A 22,779-nucleotide genomic window follows, 5' to 3' on the forward strand; every position below is an offset into this window, starting at 1 on the left:
CGATTTCGTCATGTTTTTCGTGTCGCTCACCACGAAATGTTTTTCGCTGTGGTAATCACATCTGAAAGTGGTTTATACCGGCGGATTCATGACGATCTAAGCTGTCCATCGGCGTATACTGCTTGTGTGATTGCGTTTGCGGCCGCCGGCCGCCGGACATTCTTGAAATTCCTATGCAAATTGGTAAGTGTACCACCGGCTTATGGTTAGGTTATGGTTATGTATAGGGTTATGTTTAGGAACGATGTCATGCAAAATATAGCGTTGGATTCGCCACGGTTTTACATTAAAAATATAATATACACATTCTTTTGAAATACGTTCTGAGTGGCACGAAAAGTCCGCCGTTTAAAATACATTGGTGCGCATTTCGTGGTGAGCGGCACGAAAAACATGACGAAATCGTGTTGGTGCGCACGAAACCGAAACTAAAACTTAGGTGACAGTTTCACGAATCCTCGTGAGATCGGGCTGTATATACAGCCAGATCCATAAATATTTGGACACTGGCACAATTTTCAGCATTTTTCACCCTGTACACTACAACAATGGAATTAAAATAAAATGATCAAGATGTGCTTTAAGCACAGAATTTCAACTTTCATATTTGAGAGTATTTACATCCAAATCAGGTGAACAGGATAGGAATTACCTTTTAACGGAGCAAAAGTAATTGGACAAGCTATCATAATCATGAATCATATTGTTCTGAAGCATTTGGCTGAATATGAGCAGATAATTTTGTCTGAAACACTTTAGAATATATCCTGCTGTTTTTATCAACAGTCAAATCATTAATAAATATGAGAGAATCAGTTCCATTGGCAGCCATACATGCCCACGCCATTACAATACCACCTCCATGCTTTATTGATGAGGTGGCAAGCTTTGGATGTTGAGCGGTTCCTTCCCTTCTCTTCACATTATTCTGGTACAAGTTGATTTTTGACTCATCTGTCCATAGGATGTTGTTCCAGAATTGTACAGGCTCTTTTACAAGTCTTTTAGTCTAATCTGGCCTTCCTGTTTTTGAGGCTCACCAATGGTGTGTTGAACCCTCTGTGTTCACTCTGGTGAAGTCTTCTCTTAATTGTTGACTTTGACACAGATACACTCACCTCTTGGAGAGTGTTCTTGATCTGTTCAACTGTTGTGAAAAGGTTTTTCTTGACCAGGAAAAGGATTCTTCTGTCATCAACTACACTTGTTTCTTGTGGTCTTCCAGGTCTTTTGGCGTTGCTGAGCTCACCAGTATTTTCTTCCTTTTTAAGAACGTACCAAACAGTTGATTTGGCCACATGAAATGTTTTATCTCTCTCTCTCTCTGATGGGTTTGTTTTTGATTTTCCAGCCTAATGATGAATTTCTTCACTGATAGTGACAGTTCTTTGGACTTCACATTGAGAGTTCATCTTGTAAGATTCCAAATGCAAATACCACACTTGAAATGAACACTAGACCTTTTATCTGCTTCATGTAAATTAAATAATGAGGGAATAACACATTTGGCCATGGAGAAGCTGAGCAACCAACTGTCCAATTACTTTTGGTCCCTTAGAAAGGTGGAGGGCACAAATAAAATGTGTTGTAATTCCTACACTGTGAACCTGATTTAGATGTAAATACCTCCAAATTAAAGCTGGAATTCTGCACTTCAAGCAATCCTTGTTTCATTTAAAACCCATTATGGTGGTGTACAGAGCTGAAATGCTGAAACTGTGTCAAAGTCCAAACCTGACTCTAATTTTTGCTCTGATGTATGTTCTTGAAGTATTTATTCAGTAAATATGATATATGCACAATATCAGTGCACTTCACTGCTATTTCTACCTTATATATAATTTATGTTACTTTCACCATTCTATTTGAGTTTTTTTCTGTCCACAAGGTGCTTCTGTAATTTCTTTATATTAAGGTTTCTGTTTAACTGGTAGTTTGTAAAGTTTTGTAAACACAGAAGTTGTATCTAGACTTTAACACAATACAAGAAGAACAAGACACAACAGCGTCATTATTTATCAGACTGGGGGAAGCAATATCTCCAGTGATTTTAAATAACATGCCATGCCATAGCAAAACGTTGGGACACTACTGCCACCACTGCACATCAAAATATCACAGCGTCCCTAAAAGTAAAGACGTGCAGTTCTCACACTGTGCCAAAAGCCACAGATATTTTTCCAATGGTTCAAGATGGGTTGAATTTCTGAAGAATGCTCGCCACATACTGCACCTGGCTGGAGTTCACCTCACCTGGTGCGTTGCTCAGGCCTCTGAATGCAGATGTGTTGAGGGGGAACAGTCCTCCATTTCGCAGCCTCGAGCACCATGGCCTCTGCATTCACTAGGCCAAAACCATACAGGTGACTGACTGTGTGAATAGACATAAAAACAAAGAGCAACATATGAGAGTTTATTATGTTCATACAATCACCTACTGTTTCAGTGTTTCACATTTTCAAAAGCTTTAGGTACCAAACCAATGCACAATGTCAGTATTAGAAGTAGAATGAAGTGTGCCTCTGTATCCAGCAGCATTGGTATTCCAGTCATCAGCTTTCAGGTGGACGGGTCTGGATGTCTTCACGAGAAGATGCTGCACATCCCTCCATGTGAGTAAAAGGCTGTAGAAAACAACACACTGCTTATTTGATTTCAACAGACTGACTCAGGACTCAGGACCATCTCGGTATTAGTTCTGTTGGTCTGTTTAAATTCAATTTCTCTGGTTCATTCAATTGAATGAACGGCAAAGTTATGTGACAACTGGCATACGCTTGTCTGTGAATCTGTCTGTCTGTCCACAAAAACGGACTAACAGATTTGGATGAAATTTTCAGGGAAAGTCTGAAATTACAGAAGGACCACGTCATTAAATGTTCACAGTGATGTGGCTTATAGTCTGGATCCACGGCTTTGTTAAAGGGGGACTTCGGTTTTTTTCAACCTGGGGTCTGTTTCCATATGTAATTTCACACATTTGAGTGATGGAGAAATGAATTTTCGACATAGCTCCAGTATTGGCAGGTCTGACATCTTGTTCCGAAATCGCGCGATAGCTCGCGCCAAAACCGGTGTTTTGGCGCGAGCTATCGCGCGATTTCGGAACGAGATTTGCTTTCTAGCGTCCTGAGATTTGGATACAGACCACAACAAAGAGCGATCGCCAGGTAATGTGGAGGTTTTCGTTCACTTCTCATCTCTAGTATGTTGTGGGACACTCATTGAGACTATCTGAGCCAGTCAGTGTGGGGCAAAAAGCACGTTAGTAACCATGACAAGTGAACACTGTGTCAGTTACCGGCTGATAATCACATAATTGTGATACTACTACAAAATGACCATGATTTAGCCATTGGAAATCATACAATGATTAAACTGTGCGAGTGTTTCTGTGTTCCATTAATTCCCGCCACCCATTACATATTTTTGCCTTATTTTGAACACAAATTCACCTTTCTGTCCTTCACTCATTTCTTCAGGAAACACCTTAAGAGCTTATCCCCATTCCAGCTAGGTGATTCTAAGTTTACATGCATCCTTTGCGTTAGAGAGCAACTGTGTGTAACCATTTTCTTTCATCCTCGTGAATTTTCGGATTTTTCGACAGCGGCTTCATCATGCCAAGAAACCGCTTCTTAGATAAACACTTCCTATGCTGCTGGAATGGTGACAAAATAAAAGCCTGTAGCATTAAAAATACGCCTTCAAAATAAAGCCTGGAGGGAACGATAATTTTAACCCTAGCAAAACAAAGGATTGCCAAAAGTGATGACAGGGCTTTATAAGAGTAATTTAAACGTGATTGGGTATAAATACATAATGTTCACATGCATATGCTTGTACTCAGCACAAGGTCACTTTTTATTAAAGATTTCATCTGTCTAAAATGATACGTCAACTGAGCAGCCTTGGCAGAGTACTGTGCTTTCTGAGTGCTTTTCTTGTTGATATAGCATAAAGCTACAATGCACTTCACATTTGGTCAAAACCTTAAAGGTCACACCAGGTCCAGAGGGTATAGCAGGTAGAGCTGACAGATGTCACGACCAGAGATGGGTAGTAACGAGTTACATTTACTCCGTTACATTTATTTAAGTAACTTTTTGGAAAAAATGTACTTCTGAGAGTAGTTTCACTTTGCCATACTTTTTACTTACTTGAGTAGATTTGTGTAGAAGAAACGCTACTCTTACACTGGGCTACACTCCATTCGTTACTTTTTCATTTCCCAAATTAGATCTGCTTTATTTTACCGGAGAGATGCCCCCAGTGGATCTACCACATGACTGTATTTCACCAATCAGACAAAGCAACAATATTCACGTGACTCTGTTTTGCCAGAAGTCATCCTGCAGTCACATGTCCTCATATGAATTGTAGCAGCATAGCAGCACAAACTCTACACATGTAGCAGACAAGGAAAGAAAAAAACTGGCATTTTCGAGAAATTTAATCTTGTTTCGAAGTCTGACAACATTAGCATAGCATTAGCATGAAAATTTTCAGCTTTTGTCTTGTGTAACATGGTCGAAGTGAAGCGTGATTGTCAGGCTTGATAGGTCCACGTGATACAGCGGTGGGGTGTTTAAATACAGCATTCACATACAGTCTATGAGCATGCAGTATATCTTGTCACTGGAAGTAGTTTGCACTGTTCAAACATACAAATGTTACCTTACAAGAGTACATTCTTTCAAAAGCTTTATGTTGTGAAAAACTGAGATGAGGAAATTTGTGTTTCTTGTGCTTTAACTTGACATTTTGTAAAGATGTTTTTTATTTTTGCTATTTTTTCATTTTTATTATTTGGAAATACCAGAATTTGCACATTACTTTACATTTTTGTATGTTTGATCACATCATTTCTCAAAAATAAATCGGACATTACAATCAGTTACTCAGTACTTGAATAGTCTTTTCACCAAATACGTTTTTACTCTTACTTGAGTAATTTTTTGGATGACTACTACTCGAGGGATATTATTTTGAAGCAACATTACTCTTACTTGAGTACAATTTTTGGCTACTCTACCCACCTCTGGACGTGAGCAGACTGTATTTTGACATGCTCCCTTAACTATTTTGGCAGTATTTCCACCGATCACATTCTTCTTGACGGTGCATCCACATACGTATAAGATGCAAATGATACAAAACCACATTTATTGGCTGACATTTAAAGGATTAGTCTGGCAAATCATTTGTATTTGGAAATACAATATAATCAAATAATTTGGTTGGGTCACCTCAGAATTCTGGCCCTCTTAATGTTTAGCAAAATTGCAAATTTGATTTTAAATTGGTAAAACTACATCAATCTAAACTCAAAAATACATAATGATAAATTGAAGGCACAATATTAGATTATTTTCTATTTGAGATTTAAAACCAGAAACAGAAATGTGGAGTCCACCTGGCAAACTCATTTGATTGGTCGGGTTTTCCTCACAACTGTCAGGTCCCACAATTCTGATTGCATGTCAGAACAAAAACAAAGCCCTGAAGCTGGTTTGGAAAAGGATATAAAAGCAGAAAGAAAACCTGCTGCAAGGAAAATCATGTCAGCAGCTCTCTTTCAATGAGGTCTTTGTGCTTTGAGAGCTGTTCTTTTTCTTGTGACTTGACCAAAAGTACAGTTAGTAAGAACTTCTTGTGTTATTTAAACTTTGTAAAGTCTAAACTGATATGATTGCCAGATATACAGGCATGGAAAAATTATTAGACCATCTGTTATGGGCAGTGGAAATTCTGAACCCAAGAGAGAATTCACAGAGCAACAATACAGAGGGTATAATCAGATTTTTTTATTCTGAAATCAATAAATAATTAATAATTAGCCACTATGTCCAGAAACTCACTAACATAGGGAAGGGAGGAAGGTAGGCAGTCTCCAGAGGCTCAACAGCGGAGAGGCACACGTCCACACTGACAGTGTGAGTGGCTGCTGGCGTGCAGTGGAGATTCTGAGCCAGTCGGTGCAGTCCAGGAGAGGCACGTCCTCTATCTGGTCTGTCTGAAGGCCTGTGCTGATCCATGATCTCTATCTGGAGGTCCCTCTGGAGAAGGCAGGCAGATTTGTCGTTCAGTCCGGCAAGGGCTCTCAGTCACTCACAGTGCACTCAGTTCCATGCAAACAGTACTCCCTCTGAGCAAACAGTATGATCCCACCCCACATGCTGTGTGGCATTTGCTTTTAAGTCGACAATGATGGTGATCAGCCACAGGTGTGGGTTGCCACAGCTGCTCTCCCTCTGCGCTGATAACCAGCCAAGCAGAGGGAGAGGGGCAAAAGCCAATGAGCCAATAGCAGGAAAGGAGGGGGTCAAATGCTGTCTGTGACACCACCCTGTTTTCTTCAATTTCTTGTTCATTTCAATGCCTGATACCACTAAAGGTATATTACCTGAAGAATACAATGAACACAACAAAAATGCAGCTGATTGCATAATACTTTATGTCCTATTGACATGCTTAAGCTTAATTGTATTCCCAGGATATATGAGAGGCCATTCCATGTCAAAAGGAGCACTGCACATGCAAAGGCCTAGAGTGGTTTCCTGCTTACATTCAAGCCGTAGCACAACTCAGAAGTTGTCAGCTCTCACATAATGCCGAAAATAAAAGAATTATGTAAAGCCACAAAGACAGTCATTTTGGCACTGCTGGAAATTGGCATGAGTGAGAGACCGGTAGCGAAAGAACTGAAGATCTCCAAGACATCCCACAAGATGACCGTGCAGTCATCTGTTCCTATGTCAGAAATCGTCATCAGACCTCCAGGGACTTTAAAAATGAAGCGTTCACTGTGAAATGTGACTTTTTTGCAAGGACAGTTCGAAACAGACTTCTTGAAGCTGGTCTGAAGTCACACAGGGCACAGAAGAAGCCCATCATCAACGGAAGGCAGAGGAAAGCCCGGTTACTCTTTGCTGGGGATCAGAAGGATTGGACTGATTGGGCTAAGGTTCTCTTCAGTGATGAATCCATTTTCAGTTGATGTCCACTCCAGCCAACTTACTGGTTAGGGAAGCCTGGAGAAGCCTACAAACCAGACTGTCTTGCCCCTACAGTAAAACATGGGGGTAGATCAGTGACAATCTGGGGTTGTTTCAGTACGGGTGGAAAAGGGCAAATGCAATTGTGTGAAAGGCGAATGAACCAGGTCATGTACAGGGCTGCTCTCGAAAAAAGTCTTCTTCCATCAGCTGGAAAACTCTTTCCTGCCTCGAATGACTGAAACAGAACTTAAGTGATTTTGGTAATTATCAAAAAATCATGAAAAATGGTTAGATATCAGCTCTTAAATGAAACTCTTATGAACTATCTTTGTTGTTATCATTATATTTGTCCAAACAAATGTACCTTTAGTTGTACCAGGCATAAAAATTATCAAGAAATTGAATAAAACAAGGGCTGTCTGATTCTTTTGACTTTTTCCATGACTGTATGTAAGCTGTGGTCATTTGTTGGATGGCAGTAGAATTGAACAAGAAAAGCACTCAGAGAGCACAGTACTCTGCCAAGGCTGCTCAGTTGTTGTATGATTTCCGACAGATAAAATCTTTAATAAATTTGTTGTCCGCAGTTGTCGATTTGTAGTAGGATCGCAATCATGTGATTATCAGCAGGCAGCTGACGTAGTGTTCAGTTATTGTCATAGTTGCAGAGATGCTGTGCTGCGATCCCGCAATGAAACAGAAATCATTAACAAACCCATGGATCCAGAACATAAGCCGCATCACTGCCAAAATGTAATCACTTGGTTCTTGTGTCATTTCATCATTGGTTGGCAGGTTGAGAACCCGCTGGGCAGCAGCAGATGGGTCCCCCTGCTATGATCCCTGCCCTAGCCCCTGCTCTTTGTCTCCTTCTCCCTTTTTCCCTTCTTTCTCCCATTGTTCCTCTTCATCTGTCGATCTGTTTTGGCCTGTCTGTCCCTTTGGCTCCCTCTGTCTGTCATCTCTCTCTGTCCCTCCTGTCTCTCTCGTCCCTGTCTTTCTTTCTTTCTCTCTCTCTCTCTCTCTCTCTGCTCCCTGCATCTCCTGGTTGCAGTCTTATTGCAGTGATTTGAGTCAGCTGCAGTAATTAGTTACTCAGTTCACCTGCCCACAACCTCACCTGCTCACTATATAAACCCAGTTCAGTCATTCACTCCCTGCCAGACCATAGACTGTCAGATACCTGCTTCCCTCCAGACTCTGATCCCCAAATGACTCTGTTTTCCCACCAATCCCAGTTTGCCTCCAGCCTGCCATAGCCCCACCTGGACTCTCGTCACCCCTCATCCCTGGATACCCACTGGTCCTCTCTCTGTCTCCAGCCTTCTGTCTGCCAGTCTTGTCTCCCGCAAGCTTCCGGATTTCCTGTGCCTGCCTACCTTGTCTCTTTAGTTTTATTCACCCTGGGTTTGTGAATAGACTGTTTGTTGACTTAGTTTAGTTTTCCTGCTTGAGTTTTCCTAGCATTCCTGTGTAGAGCGTAATTGTTAATTTCTGTTTGAGCTTTGTAGTCTTGCATATTTTTTATTAGGTCTGGTTTAGTTTTTCTCCTCCAGTTTTGTTTCCTGTTCTTCCTTGAGTTTAGTTTGTTTTTGTAATGGAATACATTTCTTTGAACCATCCATTTGTCTCTTATCTGTGTCTGCACATGGGTTCTCCAAGAATTTGTGTTCAAAATAAGGCTGACGGCTGAACGTAAATAAAGGCTTTGTGAAACATCAGGAGCTTCACCATTGTCTGGCTTGGGTTTGCTACATTACATGACCTAAATATGTAATGGGTGACGGGAATTGATGGGACTCAGAAACACTCCCACAGTTTAATCGTTTGTTCCTTGTATGACTTCCAATGGATAAATCACGGTCAATTTGTGGTAGGATCGCAATCATGTGATCGTCAGCAGGTAACTGACACAGTGTTCACTTGTCATGGTTACAGTGACACTGTGCCAGCAGCTACTGTATATCTCGCAATGGGAAATCCTTAACAAAGCCGTGGATCTAGACTATAAGCTGCATCACTGCGAAAATGTATTGACGTGGTCCTTGTGTCACGTCTGACTTCCCCTGAAAATTTCATCCAAATCTGTTAGTCCGTTTTTGAGTAATGTTTCACACTGATGGACAGACAGGTTCACAGTCAAACCAGTACGATTGTCACATAGCTCTGCCGCGTTCCTTGACGGAGTATCAACCCACAGTTATCTTTAGTTACAGCTCATGCTGTTGAAGAAGTCCGTTTCTTTTGGAGCAGGAAAGATTATTACTAATGGGAAAGATCATGACATCCCTGTTTTCCAACACCCTATAAACAAGGAGCAGTTTAATGTTAATAAAGCAATTTGGAAACTATGGTATGAGCAAAAATTTCAGGGTTGGGTGAAACCATGCATTATGATACTCAGCGAGAGCTAAGAGTATTGAGATGATTGTGACAGAGCTGAAAGTTTGACTGACTTGGCCTCCAAGGTGAGAGCTATAATTCCAGCCACAATGGGAGCAGAGACCGAGGTGCCAGTATGACCATCAGTGCAGCGCTGCCAGACATCAGTGGTTACCTGCCAGGAAGAACAAACACAGCTTAGTTCCCATTGTTTGTGGATCTGGTTTCATATAGACCTTGGTCTATTAGTAATCAATGCTGAAATGGTTGTCCATAGAAAGCCTTTCAGTGGGCAACAGTTTTCTCACAAGTATACCAATTTTATAATTGTTCAGGATCTGTCTTCCATGTATGCACCTGTGTCTCAATGGAAAAAATAGAGCTATTTAAACAGTATAATAACAGATAAATTAATTCAACTTGAATCTAGACTCTGAATATATAATTCAGAACCGAGAAATACAAGGCAGTCCCTGTGAAAAAACTGACTCCCTTGTGTTAGTAGCCCATGCACATCTATCCACTAAATGACAAAATGAATTTGACTTCAAATTAAATGACGCAATTCAGAAAGTGACACAATGTTAGGATCCTGCTCCGGCCCCCGCCCCTTTCCCCCCCTTTTCCTCTTTTTCCTCTTTTCTTCCTCGTTCCCTGATCTGTTTCGGTTTTGACCGTTCTTTTTGGCTCCCTGTCTGTCACCTCTCCCTCATGCCTTTCTGCCTCCCTGTCACTCGCCCTCCTTCTCTCCCTACACTCTACCTGTTGATTACTACAATGACTGTAAGCTGCAGTAATCAGCAAACTCAGCTGACCTGCTCACTACTTCACCTCCAGGTATTTAAGCCTTGTAAGTCATTCATACCCCGCTAGATCATTGACTCATGCCGTCACAGACTCTGTTCCCCCCCTCTGATTTTGTGCTCCACTCCAACCCCTCGTCTGCTTCAGCCCCTTGGACTCTCCTGCTTTCCCCATCTTGGATTTCCCCCACACTTGGACTCTGTTTTGCTCCGGCCTATTTGTGGATATTTCCTAGCCTCCTGTCTGCCAGTTTTGTTCCCCGACTAACTTGTGGATTCCCCGAGCCCGCCTGCTTTGTCCCCTTAGTTCTGTTTCCCTTGGTTTTGTAAGTATATTGTTCTGTTATCTGGTTTAGTGTATCCCTGTTCTGTTTTTATAGTTGAACCTGTGGGTTTTTTGTAGGCCTCGTTTTTAGTTCATTCTAGTCTTAAGATTTGGTTTAGTTTATCTCCTGGTTTGTTTTCCCCTTCCTGTATTGGTTTAGTTAGTTTTGTTTAAAATAAAGATCTGCTTCCGTTGCCACGTCTGTGCCTGAGCCTGGGTTCTCCAACACCCCCCGCCATAACACACAATCTGTCAATACCTCAGTCATCCAAATTGTATTTATATAGCGCTTTTATCCAAAGTGCTTTACATGATACATCACATTCACACACACACACTGATGGCAGAAGCTGCCATGCAAGGCGCTAACCACGACCCACCAGGAGCAATTAGAGGTTCGGTGCCTTGCTCAGGGAAACCTCAACATGAGCTCGAAAGGCCGAGGATCGAACCGGCAACCCTCCAGTTACAAGACAGCCACTCTACCCACTGAGCCATGCAGCTCCCCTCACTATTCCCGTGACCTTTGTTTTTTCTTGCATCCATTTAAAACCAATTTAAGTCAAGGCAAAACAAGTTTATTTGCACAGAACCTTATAACAACATTGCTATCGAAAGTACTTTGCATTAAACATAACATGAAGACAATCTGTAGAAGAAACACAGAATCTACAAAGGCAATATAAAGAAAAACATACCTGTGTGCTTTTATTATGGAAAACAACTAAATATCTTAGTTCACATGTGTTTTGTGGATATGGAGAAGGCCTCCGACCATGTCCCCCGAGGGGCTCTGTGGGGCATACTGCAGGAGTGTGGGGCATCGAGCTCGCTGATATGAGCCACTCTGTCCTTATACAACTAAAGTGAGAGCTGTGTCCATATACAGTGGGTACAGAAAGTATTCAGACCCCTTGAAATTTTTCACTCTCTGTGTCATTGCAGCCATTTGCCAAAATCAAAAAAGTTCATTTTATTTCTCATTAATGTACACTCAGCACCCCATCTTGACAGAAAAAAACTTTTTTTTTCATTTTTGCAAATTTATTAAAAAAGAAAAACTGAAATATCACATGGTCATAAGTATTCAGACCCTGTGCTCAGTATTGAGTAGAAGCATCCTTTTCAGCTAGTACAGCCATGAGTCTTCTTGGGAATGATGCAACAAGTTTTTCACACCTGGATTTGGGGATCCTCTGCCATTCTTCCTTGCAGATCCTCTCCAGTTCTGTCAGGTTGGATGGTGAAAGTTGGTGGACAGTCATTTTGAGTTCTCTCCAGAGATGCTCAATTGGGTTTAGGTCAGGGCTCTGGCTGGACCAGTCAAGAACGGTCACAGAGTTGTTCTGAAGCCACTCCTTTGTTATTTTAGCTGTGTGCTTAGGGTCATTGTCCTGTTGAAAGGTGAACCTTGGACCCAGTCTGGGGTCCTGAGCACTCTGGAAGAGGTTTTCCTCCAGGATATCTCTGTACTTGGCCGCATTCATCCTTTCTTCAATTGCAACCAGTCGTCCTGTCCCTGCAGCTGAAAAACACCCCCACAACATGATGCTCCCACCACCATGTTTCACTGTAGGAATTGTATTGGGCAGGTGATGAGCAGTGCCTGGTTTTTTCCACACATGCTGCTTAGAATTAACACCAAAAAGTTCAAACTTGGACTCATCAGACCAGAGAATCTTATTTCTCATAGTCTGGAAGTCATTCATGTGTTTTTTTGGCAAACTCTATGCGGGCTTTCATGTGTCTTGCACTGAGGAGAGGCTTCCGTCGGGCCACTCTGCCATAAAGCCCCGACTGATGGAGGGCTGCAGTGATAGTTGACTTTGTGGAACTTTCTCCTATCTCCCGACTGCATCTCTGGCACTCAGCCACAGTGATCTTTGGGTTCTTCTTTACCTCTCTCACCAAGGCTCTTCTCCCACCATTGCTCAGTTTGGCTGGATGGCCAGGTCTAGGAAGAGTTGTGGTCATCCCAAACTTCTTCCATTTGAGGATTATGGGGCCACTGTGCTCTTAGGAACCTTGAGTGCTGCAGAAATTCTTTTGTAACCTTGGCCAGATCTGTGCCTTGCCACAAGTCTGTCTCTGAGCTCCTTGGGCAGTTCCTTGGACCTCATGATTCTCATTTGCTCTGACATGCACTGTGAGCTGTAAGGTCTTATATAGACAGGTGTGTGCCTTTCCTAATCAAGTCCAATCAGTGTAATTAAACACAGATGGACTTCAATAAAGAAGCAGAAGCATCTCGAGGAGGATTAGAAGAAATGGACAGCATGTGAGTTAAACCCATTGCGGTTCAGCGGCCCGCGGGCGGGTCGTTTTGATATCTGCATAAGCATTTTTCGAAATAGAACGACACTGCCAACTCAATGATAGAAACATGACACACCGATGGAAAGCTTAGATTCTCGTGAATCCCCCGGTATAAACCACTTTCAGATGTGATTACCACAGCGGGTAATATAAACACATTTGTCCGACAAACAACGAATATCCATCCATCCGTTCTCTATACACGGCTTTAACGTACACAGCACGACTCACATTTGCGGGTTCATTATTACACACAGATGAAAATATTCCACAAAAAACGGCCATAATCCAACCTTGGACATCCAGACGAAACAAGCCAGTAAAATAATATGTCCAGAACATGTCTTGAAGTCGGTATATAATCCACGAATAGGTCGTTTTCGAGGAAATGCACCTCGCGATGCGCGTCCAATATTCCCTGTATTTCTCGTCATATTTTTATTTACAAATAAAATATTAGCGATTTTTTTGTACTGAAAATGGCTGGAATTGACTGTACCTTATAGGGCTACATATGAATGTCGCTGCAAAGGGTCTGAATACTTATGACCATGTGATATTTCAGTTTTTCTTTTTTAATAAATTTGCAAAAATTTCTACATTTCTGTTTTTTTCTGTCAAGATGGGGTGCTGAGTGTACATTAATGAGAAATAAAATGAACTTTTTTGATTTTGGCAAATGGCTACAATGACACAGAGAGTGAAAAATTTCAAGGGGTCTGAATACTTTCTGTACCCACTGTATTTGGCACAAAGTGAGACACATTTCCTGTGGGTGTTGGACTCCACCAAGGCTGCCCCTTGTCTCCGATCCCGCTTGTGATGTTCATGGACAGGACCTCAAAGCACAGCCACGCTGAAGACTGTGTCCAGTTTGGGGACCTCACGATTGCAACTCTGCTTTTTGCAGATAATGTGGTTCTGTTGGCTTCCTCAGATCGTGTCCTCAGCACGCACTGGAGCGGTTTGCAACTGAGTGTGAAGCAGTGGGTATGTGGATCAGCAACTCCAAGCCCGAGGTCATGGTTGTCTGTGGGATACTGGTGGATTGGTCTCTCCAGCTGAGGGGGAGTTGCTTCCCCAAGCAAAGGATTTCAAGTATCTCGGGATCTTGTTCACGAGTGATGGGGAAAATCGACCATGAGATGGACAGGCGGATTGGTGCAGTGGCAGCAGTAATGCGGGCGTTTTATCAAACCGTCGTGATAAAGTCCATCTGTCGGCACTTTTCCACTAGCACCTATTCGGCTTGATTCAGCTTGACTCTGCTCGGTTTTTGAGGTTTTCCATTAGGATGTAGTACCTGGTACTATTTTAGTACCTACTTGGCCAGGGTTCCAAGTGAGCTGAGTCGAGTTGATAATGTGATGTCTACAGAGTGCAGGCCACTGATTGAACAGGGAGTGACACCACACGACACCTGTATCGTGGGCGAATGAAGAGGTTGAGACTTTTCTGTCTTTGATGGCAGACCAAAGAATATAGAGGAAGCTAGACAATGCGACTTGCAACGAGAAAGTATCTCAGGAGGTCTCTGAGCAGATAGTCGCCACAGATACGGTAGGACAATAAAGCAGTGTCGGGAGAAGCTGAAAAAGCTCAAAATCCGTCCATCAAGGACCACAATGGCCAGAGTGGGTCAAACCAGAGGCGTTATAATTGGTTTAACCAAATGGACGCCATTTAGGGGCACTGACTGGAGAGCAATGAGAGAGTGGCCTTTACTTTGCCGCTGCATTATTCAGGACCATGTTTGAGGACGTGAGTGTTTTGTGACTCCACCCATGATGTGGTGATGCTCAGTTGTAATGGAAAATGACCGAAACTGAGTCGAGCCGAGTAGGTACTAATGGAAATGTGCCTTATATTCCAAACCTCACCTATGGTCATGAGCTCTGAGTAGTGGTGAAAAGAACAAGATCGTGGACACAAGTGGCTGAAATGAGATTCATTCACAGGGTGGCTGGCCTAAGCCTTAGAGATAAGCTCAGACGTCCGCAGGGAACTCGGAGTAGAGCCCCTGCTCCTTCGTGTTGAAAGGAGCCAGTTGAGGTGGTTAGGTCATCTGATTTGGATGCCTTCGGGGAGGTTTCCTTTGGAGGTTTCCAAACATGTCCGCCACCCCAACTTCTGGGCCTAGAAGTTGCTGGAGGGATTATGTATCTTGTCTAGCCTGGGAACACCTCAGGATCCCCCAGGAACTGCTGGAAAGCATTGCTTGGGGGATGGACATCTGGAATGATCTGTTTCGTCTGCCACCTCCGCAACCCGGCCCCTGATGGATGGATGGAACTAAATATCTTTGGAGCCGAAGAAGAGCAAATTAAATCCATTGCTTAGCTTCAGTCATTAAAATCCAGAGCTCTGAATGTAGTCATGGACACATATCTAATTTTTAACATTCACTAAATGACAAAAACAAGAGCAGTCTACTATCTCCTTCAGAACATGCCAGAAATTAAAGAATTAATTTCTCAGCTGGACTTCTGCATAAACTGTTATTCTGTTTTAGCTTAATTGTATAAAAAGCCCCAAAATTATATTTAAGGCTGTAGTTTATGTTGAAATAATGTTCGATTTCCTTTCTATTCGATTTAGTGCCCATGTGAAACATGTGTGGGAGTGATGTCACGTAGTAATGCAGCGTGATAGCAAAGCGGGTGATTGAGAAATCAAGTCGGCAGAGAAAGCCTCTGTTAGATGTTGGTTGTGCGTGAATGAAAGAGTGAGTATTTTCTCAGAAATATGTGTGATGTTGTGGCTACTTAATGTTGCTACCATGTTCATATTCTTTATTTACTAGATATTTGTATTTTCTGCATGTGCTTATTATGCTGTTGAGTCGACTTCCCGGCAATGGTACACTCATTTTGTGATATATTTAGCCGTGCAGTAAGTTAATACATGTTATGTGAAGCTCATTATTATATGTTTTTTCTTTGGCTCAAACTGTTACTGCACTGTACCTTTGTTAAATCAGAAATGTAATGAAAATATGTTTATTTTCGCTGTCTGAAGTTATGAGAGTGAAGTTGCTGTTGCGCTGCATGCAGATGGCGTAACTTTCGGTTTTAGAATAAGAGTGTGTCCATGTTTAAAAGCAAGAGTATTTTATTTTGCAACATAAGACAGGAAGTTCTATGTTAATATATGTCAAAAAGCGGTAATATGAGTATTTGGTGGTGTGTATGTGTAGAGATACATAAGCTCATGATTGCAGAGCATTTGTTTACATTTCTGCCTCTCATACTTGTATTACTTATTTACTTATTTACTTTCTTTATAGAAAACCACAACTACAACTGCAAGTAAATAACAATCAACCAAATCTCTGGTGATAACACGGAAAAAACCTGAAACCAAGTTCATTCTTAATATCTCCCTTACATTAGTTCTATTTTCATTTTTATTCTGCTACCGTAAATCCTCTTATAGTAGCCGGGGCTTTTATTTGTCTCAACTGTAGCTGGCGCCAGGCTTTTAATGAAAGGAGGCATGAAAAAGAGAGATGCTTATATTTTAAAATTTTCAAAAAGAGCAGAAAGATCTTTTGTGTCAGTTTGAACCCAGTAAAATGTACTGAGCTCATTTATTGAAAACAAGTATCAAACAGTACTAAAACAGTAATAAACAGTAGTGCAGTTTCTCCCTCCTCCGGTGAGACGTGCACGTTTATTGTCAGCGTCCATCAGCTCATCCTTTTGTCTTTTCCAATATCGGATTTGTTTCACATCAACCTTAAAGTGCTTTGCAGCTTTCTCTCCTGAATACTCCACTGCATAACGCAAAGCCTCCTCTTTAAACTTTACGTCAAACTTTCGTCTTTTTGGTGTACCGGTAGCCATGCCTTTTCTGTTGTTGTATTGTCTGTCTTGTTCTGTATACGGCGAGAAAGAACGCAGAGGGGCGGGACATGCACGCTGTCAGTACAGCGCCATAGCGCTTCACAGAAAAAAAGAACAGACAAAAAAAAGCTTATATTGGGAGGCGGCTTTTATGAGCTTTCTTCAAAGACACACCCGGTCATTAAAGGAGACGTATTTTTAATGGAACACAGGTCATTATTAGAGGATTTACGGTACTTTAAATGCTATGTTTGTGTTTTTATAGGGTTAGGGTTGTATTTGGTGTAAATGCAATTACTGCTTTTGTGAAGCATTTTGGATTGCTTTGCTGTTTAAAACATGGCTTGCCTTACAAATGCATCTGTATCATCGTATCCATGATAATCAGAATCAGAATCTGCTACAATGGCCAAGTACATACACAACATACATGGAATTTGGTTTCGGCTGTTGATGTCACCCTAGGAATATTGAAGAGAATAATAATAATAAAAAAGAAACTATAGAAAGAGGAACAGGGAGGAAAACAAAAACAGCAGTAATAAAATTAAATATAACACAATATATACAGAAATTTAGCGCTAGAAAGGAATATATAAATGCAGTAGTGCAATAATGATAATGATAATTGCTTTTAACCAGGCGTAAACTAACCGTGACGTCAGCCGTTGGTTTCAACGCCGAGAAAATGAAGCCCGGATTTTGCTACTTCCTGGTCGCCATTCTGGATTTTTTGGAGCCAGTGACGTAAAAAGCTTCATCAAAAAGACTGGACCGGAGAGCAACTAGGGGCAGGATTGGCTGAGGACTCTCTTATCCCGCCCACGTTTTACCGCAGAAGCTTCTGTTGCTGTCCATCAAGTATAGCCATGCCCCCCGGCTCCGCCAACTTTAACGATTTATTTAAAATTCAGTATTGATTTATTTTAAGATCGGCCACCTGATCTCTCATTTTGACCATGAAAACTAACGAGAAAAAAATCCTGAGCTGTAGAAAATCAGTCTATCAAATTTTATTTTCTCCAAAAATGAATTGGGGTCTATGGAGAAAAAGCTTCTTGGAGCCAACCCTAGCAGACGGCGTGATATTGCAAGTTTTTGACACTTCCGGGTTGGCTTCAATTCTGGAGCCAGATGCTACGTCCACTAATATATACAGTCAATGCTTTTAACATGGTAGTGCAAATGATAATTGCATGATGCAGTGCAAAAAGTACAGAATGTTGTTCATGCTGTTTGGTGGCTTTTGTGTACGGTAGTGTCAACAGATACGGACCCACTGTAGCATCAACCTTTGTGTACAGGGCTCTGTAGCGCCTGCCAGAGGGGACAGAGGGAAAGCCGTTTATGTCCGGGGTGACCCCAGGGTCTCTGATGATGTTCCCTGCCCTCTTCCTGGTTCTAGCGGAGTACAGTTTCTGGATGGAGGGCAGGGGGGTTCTGATGATGTTCTCTCATGTTACGGCCCTGTGTCTCTGTCCATCTCCTCCTGTCTGGTAATTTGTATATTTGTGTGCTGTACCATTGTAGCCCCGCCTCCGTGTCCCACCACACCTGCAATATCTGGAGCTGAGGTTGGATTGGAGCAGGGGAGGGACTATCACTTCAATCAAGGTTCCACTTGCTGTTAAAAGGCCAGTTGATGCCAGCATTCGGTGGCAGTTCTTAGAGAAGGGGGCTGCCCATGGTGAATCTGTGAACTCTTATGTGAGGCTGGAAGCTAGTCAGGAATGTAAATTGCTAAAGTAAAACCACATCTGAAACCTTTGTTAGTTTTAGTTACAGGTGCTGCTGCCTTGGCATTTTTATTTGGAGCTTTTGTTTGTGTTTGGTATATTGTTATTTTTTAAAACAGTCTGGTTGAGTCTACTTCTTAGAGAAGGTCACTTTTGTTATATTTGTTTCTTTAATTTCAGCAGCACCCATTTGCTTTCAGACCCCTCACTTTTGTGTTAAAACCTAACCGTTTCAAAAATAAAACAGACTGGACTCTGGAAATTCATTGTTTTCATTTGCATTTGTTACAATTTGGTTACCCTAGACAGCCGGGTTGTAACACTCATTATAATTTAGTCTCAGATGTTTGTGATACAGATGGTGCGATACAGGTAGAGCTGTGAGTTCTTCATTCACAAAATATACACTACCGTTCAAAAGCTTGGGGTCAATCAGAAATTAGAAAGAAAAGGTTTTTTTTTCAATAAAGATAATATTGAATTAATCAGAAATACAGTCTAGACATTGTCCATGTAGTAAATGATTATTCTAGCTGAAAATGGCTAGTTTTTAATGGAGTATCTACATAGGGGTACAGAGGCCTATTTCCAGCAACTATCGCTCCTGTGTTCAAATGGTACATTGTGTTGAAAGGCGAATTGATGATTCGAAAACCCTTGCAGATGTTTTCTGCCTGACACATTTGTTAACACAAGATTATGAAAAGAAAACTCCTTTGCTGACATTGATGTTTTTCAAGGAGAATATTCCTGACCTTGTATCGTATGTTGTCCTTTAACTTGAAGTAGTGAATGACTTTAGGTGGCTGAATTCGTAAGGCATCTCATTTTATATATAATAAAAAAATGCCTTGATTGGATGTTTTCAAGTTCAAAAGTATGTCATGCATTTTGTAGTAACCACACAAGTCATGGGAAAATGCCAGTTTGTCACGTTTTGTTAGCACATGAATCAAACTGAGTTTTCAATGAAAGCATGAAATTGTCCGTGTGACCCCAAACTTTTGAACTGTCGTGTACTGCCATTGATAAGGTCTTTACTGGAAAGAGTGTAGTGGGTGGCCACCGTGGCACTGACAGTATGTGGGTTTATGCAGTGAGTCACACTAACTTTTCTGCATGAGCAAGCCTGGTTGTTAAACTGGGTCTGGACCTTGACCCAACAGTCCTCTCTGTGTTTTTTTCAGCAAGTTTTAAAATGCTACAGTGTTGATTGACAGTTTGTGGACCATTTAGATTGGAAAAGTATATTTGCATAAATATGATCTGAAACACCATCATATAAAATAAAGAAAACCAAGTTAGACAAAATGAGAAAAAAATAGGATACCTGGTCACTTAATTGAGCAGAATGACCCAATATTACAAATCTCTGAGTGACAAAAGCATATGATCACACACCAGCACATTCACTGTGACATCCTTGTGCTGCAATAAATGCAACTAACGTTTCCTGTAACTGTTGATCAGTTCTGCACATTAGCTTACTCCATACCAAAATATTTAACCTCTGTGAATTTGGTATGTTTCCTCACATGAACTGCTCACTTAAGGGTTTTTTTTTACAAACATTTCTGTTGGAATATGATCAGGATTTTGTCTTGGCCGATCCAAAACATTAATTTTCTTCTTCTTGAACCATTATTTTGTGGAACAACCTATGTGCTGAAGAGTTGTTGTCTTGCTGCATTATTTTCATTTTCTCTTTGATTTCATTGTGCTATCAGTGATTGCAAACTGTCCCAGTCAGGATGCAGCACAACAGGCCCAACATATCTTACTATTAACACAATTTTTCACAGATGGGACCAGTTTTCTTTGGAGTTCAGGGTTTCCTTTCTCTATATCCAGTGGCGGCTGGCGGTGAAATTTGTTGGGTGGGCTAACAAATGCATAATACCGATTAAATGGTTAACACAGCTGCAAAAGCAACATCACCTATGATACACACAGTTACATTAATTACAGGTACACTATACTTTTTTAGTGCTCTACATCAACACTCTCTCACACTCACTCACTCTCTCACTCTCTCTCTCTCTCACACACACACACACACACACACACACACACACACACACACACACACACACACACACACACACACACACACACACACACACACACACACCACTACAAAACGTGTTCCAACTGCAACGACTGCCCACAGATAGCCTGCTGCAACTGTCTTATTACAACTGTTTGGCGACATGTAGTGCAAGACATGCCTTGAGTACAACAGATGACCTCAGCAAAAACAAGGTGTCACAGTCCTTTAACAGGTCAACATGGGCCTACCTTATTTGAAAAGAAGCTCACATCGACGGCCGATGTGATCCCAGTCTCTTAACTTCCAGCTTTTCTTCCAAAGACATTGAGGAAAATGGACATGAAAGCAAATAATCCACCTCGTTCATGCTAATGCCATAGCTTAACCTTTTCTCGCTGGTAGGCCTGTGGGCTGCCTGAAGTTAGCCCAAATGATCAGTAAATCACGGGGGCGGGACATGACACCTGTCAATCACTTACAAGAACGAAATGAATGAAAGCCACCGCTGTGTTAACTCGCTGCTATTGGTCAAAAGTCAGTGGCCTGTGGGCTGACTGAAGTTAGCCCAAATGATCAGTAAATCACGGGGGTGGGACATGACACCTGTCAATCACTTACAACAACGAAATGAATGAAAGCGGACTGTATCTGCTGGGGCTGTAAAAAATAAGCCCATTTAGAGATATTCTATGTTTTTCTTTTGACTGATTGGTGCTGTTGCTACCTTTGTTTTCACCTAAACTTAAAACAATCTGTTGTAAGTTATTTGAAAAATAATTTTCTCATCTTTTTTGTGTTGGCCTGGGAGGGCTTAGCCCTGTTAGCCCGTTTATACCAGCCGTCCCTGTCTATATATAATGTTTCCTTTTTAAACCAAATAGTTCTTGTTGGGTCTCATTCATCTACTAGACATTTTCCAAAAGTCTTTTGGCTTGTCCATGGGATCTTTAGCAAACTGCAAATGAGTGGCAGCATTCTTTTTGAAAGCAGTAGTTTTTGTCATTGCAGCTGTGCCATGCACACCATTACTGTCCATGGTTCTGCTGATGGTGGACACCATCAGCAGTCAATGTGAGAGAGGGGTTCAGCTGATGAGAATTTAACCAGGGTTCCTGTGGGACTTTGTTGACTTTTGCACACCTTGTTCTTGGAGTAATCTTGGTTGATCGACCACTCCTGGAGGGTGACAATGGTCTTTAATTTCCTCCATTTTCAATCTATCTGATTCTGGATTGGTGGAGTCTAAACTGTTTAGAGATGTGTAACCTTTTATAGCCTGATTAGCATCAACAACTTCTTTTCTGAACTTCTCAGAAAATTGTGGAATACACTTTCACAACAGTTTTGTAAAGATCTGGCTTTGATACATTTCTGTTCTTCAAATGAAACAGATGCCCATTCACACCTGAACATCATCCAACTAATTGAAAACACCTGACTCTAATTTCAACTTCAAATTACCTGCTAAACCCAAAGGTTCACATACTTTTGTCACTCACAGATATGTAATATTGGAACATTTTACTCAATAAATAAATGTTTAAGTGTATTATTTTGTCTCATTTGTTTCACTAACTAGTCACTGATGCTGTGAATGTGGAACACAGGTCACATAGAAAGGGGCTGTGTGCTGCTCTTTACTCAAGGCAGGGCCGTTAACTAGAAGAATATTCAACCAAGCCAACAAGTCAGTTTTCAGGTCTTGTCTCTTGTGAAACAGAAACACATTTATGCATGTACAACGTACAGTTTACACACAGTTATGTATGTTGAGCATTAAAAAATCTTTAGATAATAATGTTTTTTTCTTAGTTTTGAATAGTGTCTTTACTTTTATTTTCGATGATAAGCATGTGGATAAGTGGAAAATTAGTATAATGAATTTTGTTTTTGTACAAAAATCTAATTCCGAATCAACAACTCCAACTGTAATAAATAAACACAAATGGAACATAATTTGCAGTTTGTGAGGTAATCAAAAAATAAATATATTAAGAAAGTTTCAAAGCCATTTTTAAATTGTATTTATTTTCATGGTGCAAATTGCAAACAGACAGACAGACAGACAGACAGACAGACAGATAGACAGACAGACAGACAGACAGACAGACAGACAGATAGACAGATAGATAGATAGATAGATAGATAGATAGATAGATAGATAGATAGATAGATAGATAGATTGATTGATTGATTGATTGATTAAACCTTTATTGATCCCGCAGCAGGGAAATTTTTGATTTTACAGTGAATACAAGAGATAGTGCAAGAAAAGAAAAAGAGCAGAAAATAAAAGAGAAATGTTGCCTGCAACATTAAAT

The 22,779-nt window shown here is 41.1% G+C and overlaps 1 protein-coding gene across 7 annotated transcripts in view; it reads right to left on the bottom strand.

Moving 5' to 3' along the window:
• LOC110958051 (proprotein convertase subtilisin/kexin type 6-like) overlaps window positions 1-22,779 on the bottom strand; it is an 81,131-nt gene that overhangs the window by 45,542 nt on the left and 12,810 nt on the right. For 6 of the 7 annotated variants that reach the window (XR_007938915.1, XR_007938913.1, XR_007938917.1 and 3 more), the window contains 3 exons: window positions 9,458-9,558; window positions 2,521-2,624; window positions 2,254-2,371 (listed from right to left, as the gene is read on the bottom strand). Coding sequence is in view for 1 of the 7 variants with exons in the window: in XM_022204347.2 (XP_022060039.1) it covers window positions 2,254-2,371; window positions 2,521-2,624; window positions 9,458-9,558 (323 nt within the window). In the remaining 6 variants the exon portion in view is untranslated. The remainder of the gene's footprint in view (window positions 1-2,253; window positions 2,372-2,520; window positions 2,625-9,457; window positions 9,559-22,779) is intronic. The other variant, XR_007938912.1, reaches the window with a different exon arrangement.

The sequence above is a fragment of the Acanthochromis polyacanthus genome, chromosome 2 (genome assembly GCF_021347895.1).
Source record: "Acanthochromis polyacanthus isolate Apoly-LR-REF ecotype Palm Island chromosome 2, KAUST_Apoly_ChrSc, whole genome shotgun sequence".
Lineage (NCBI taxonomy): Eukaryota > Metazoa > Chordata > Actinopteri > Pomacentridae > Acanthochromis > Acanthochromis polyacanthus.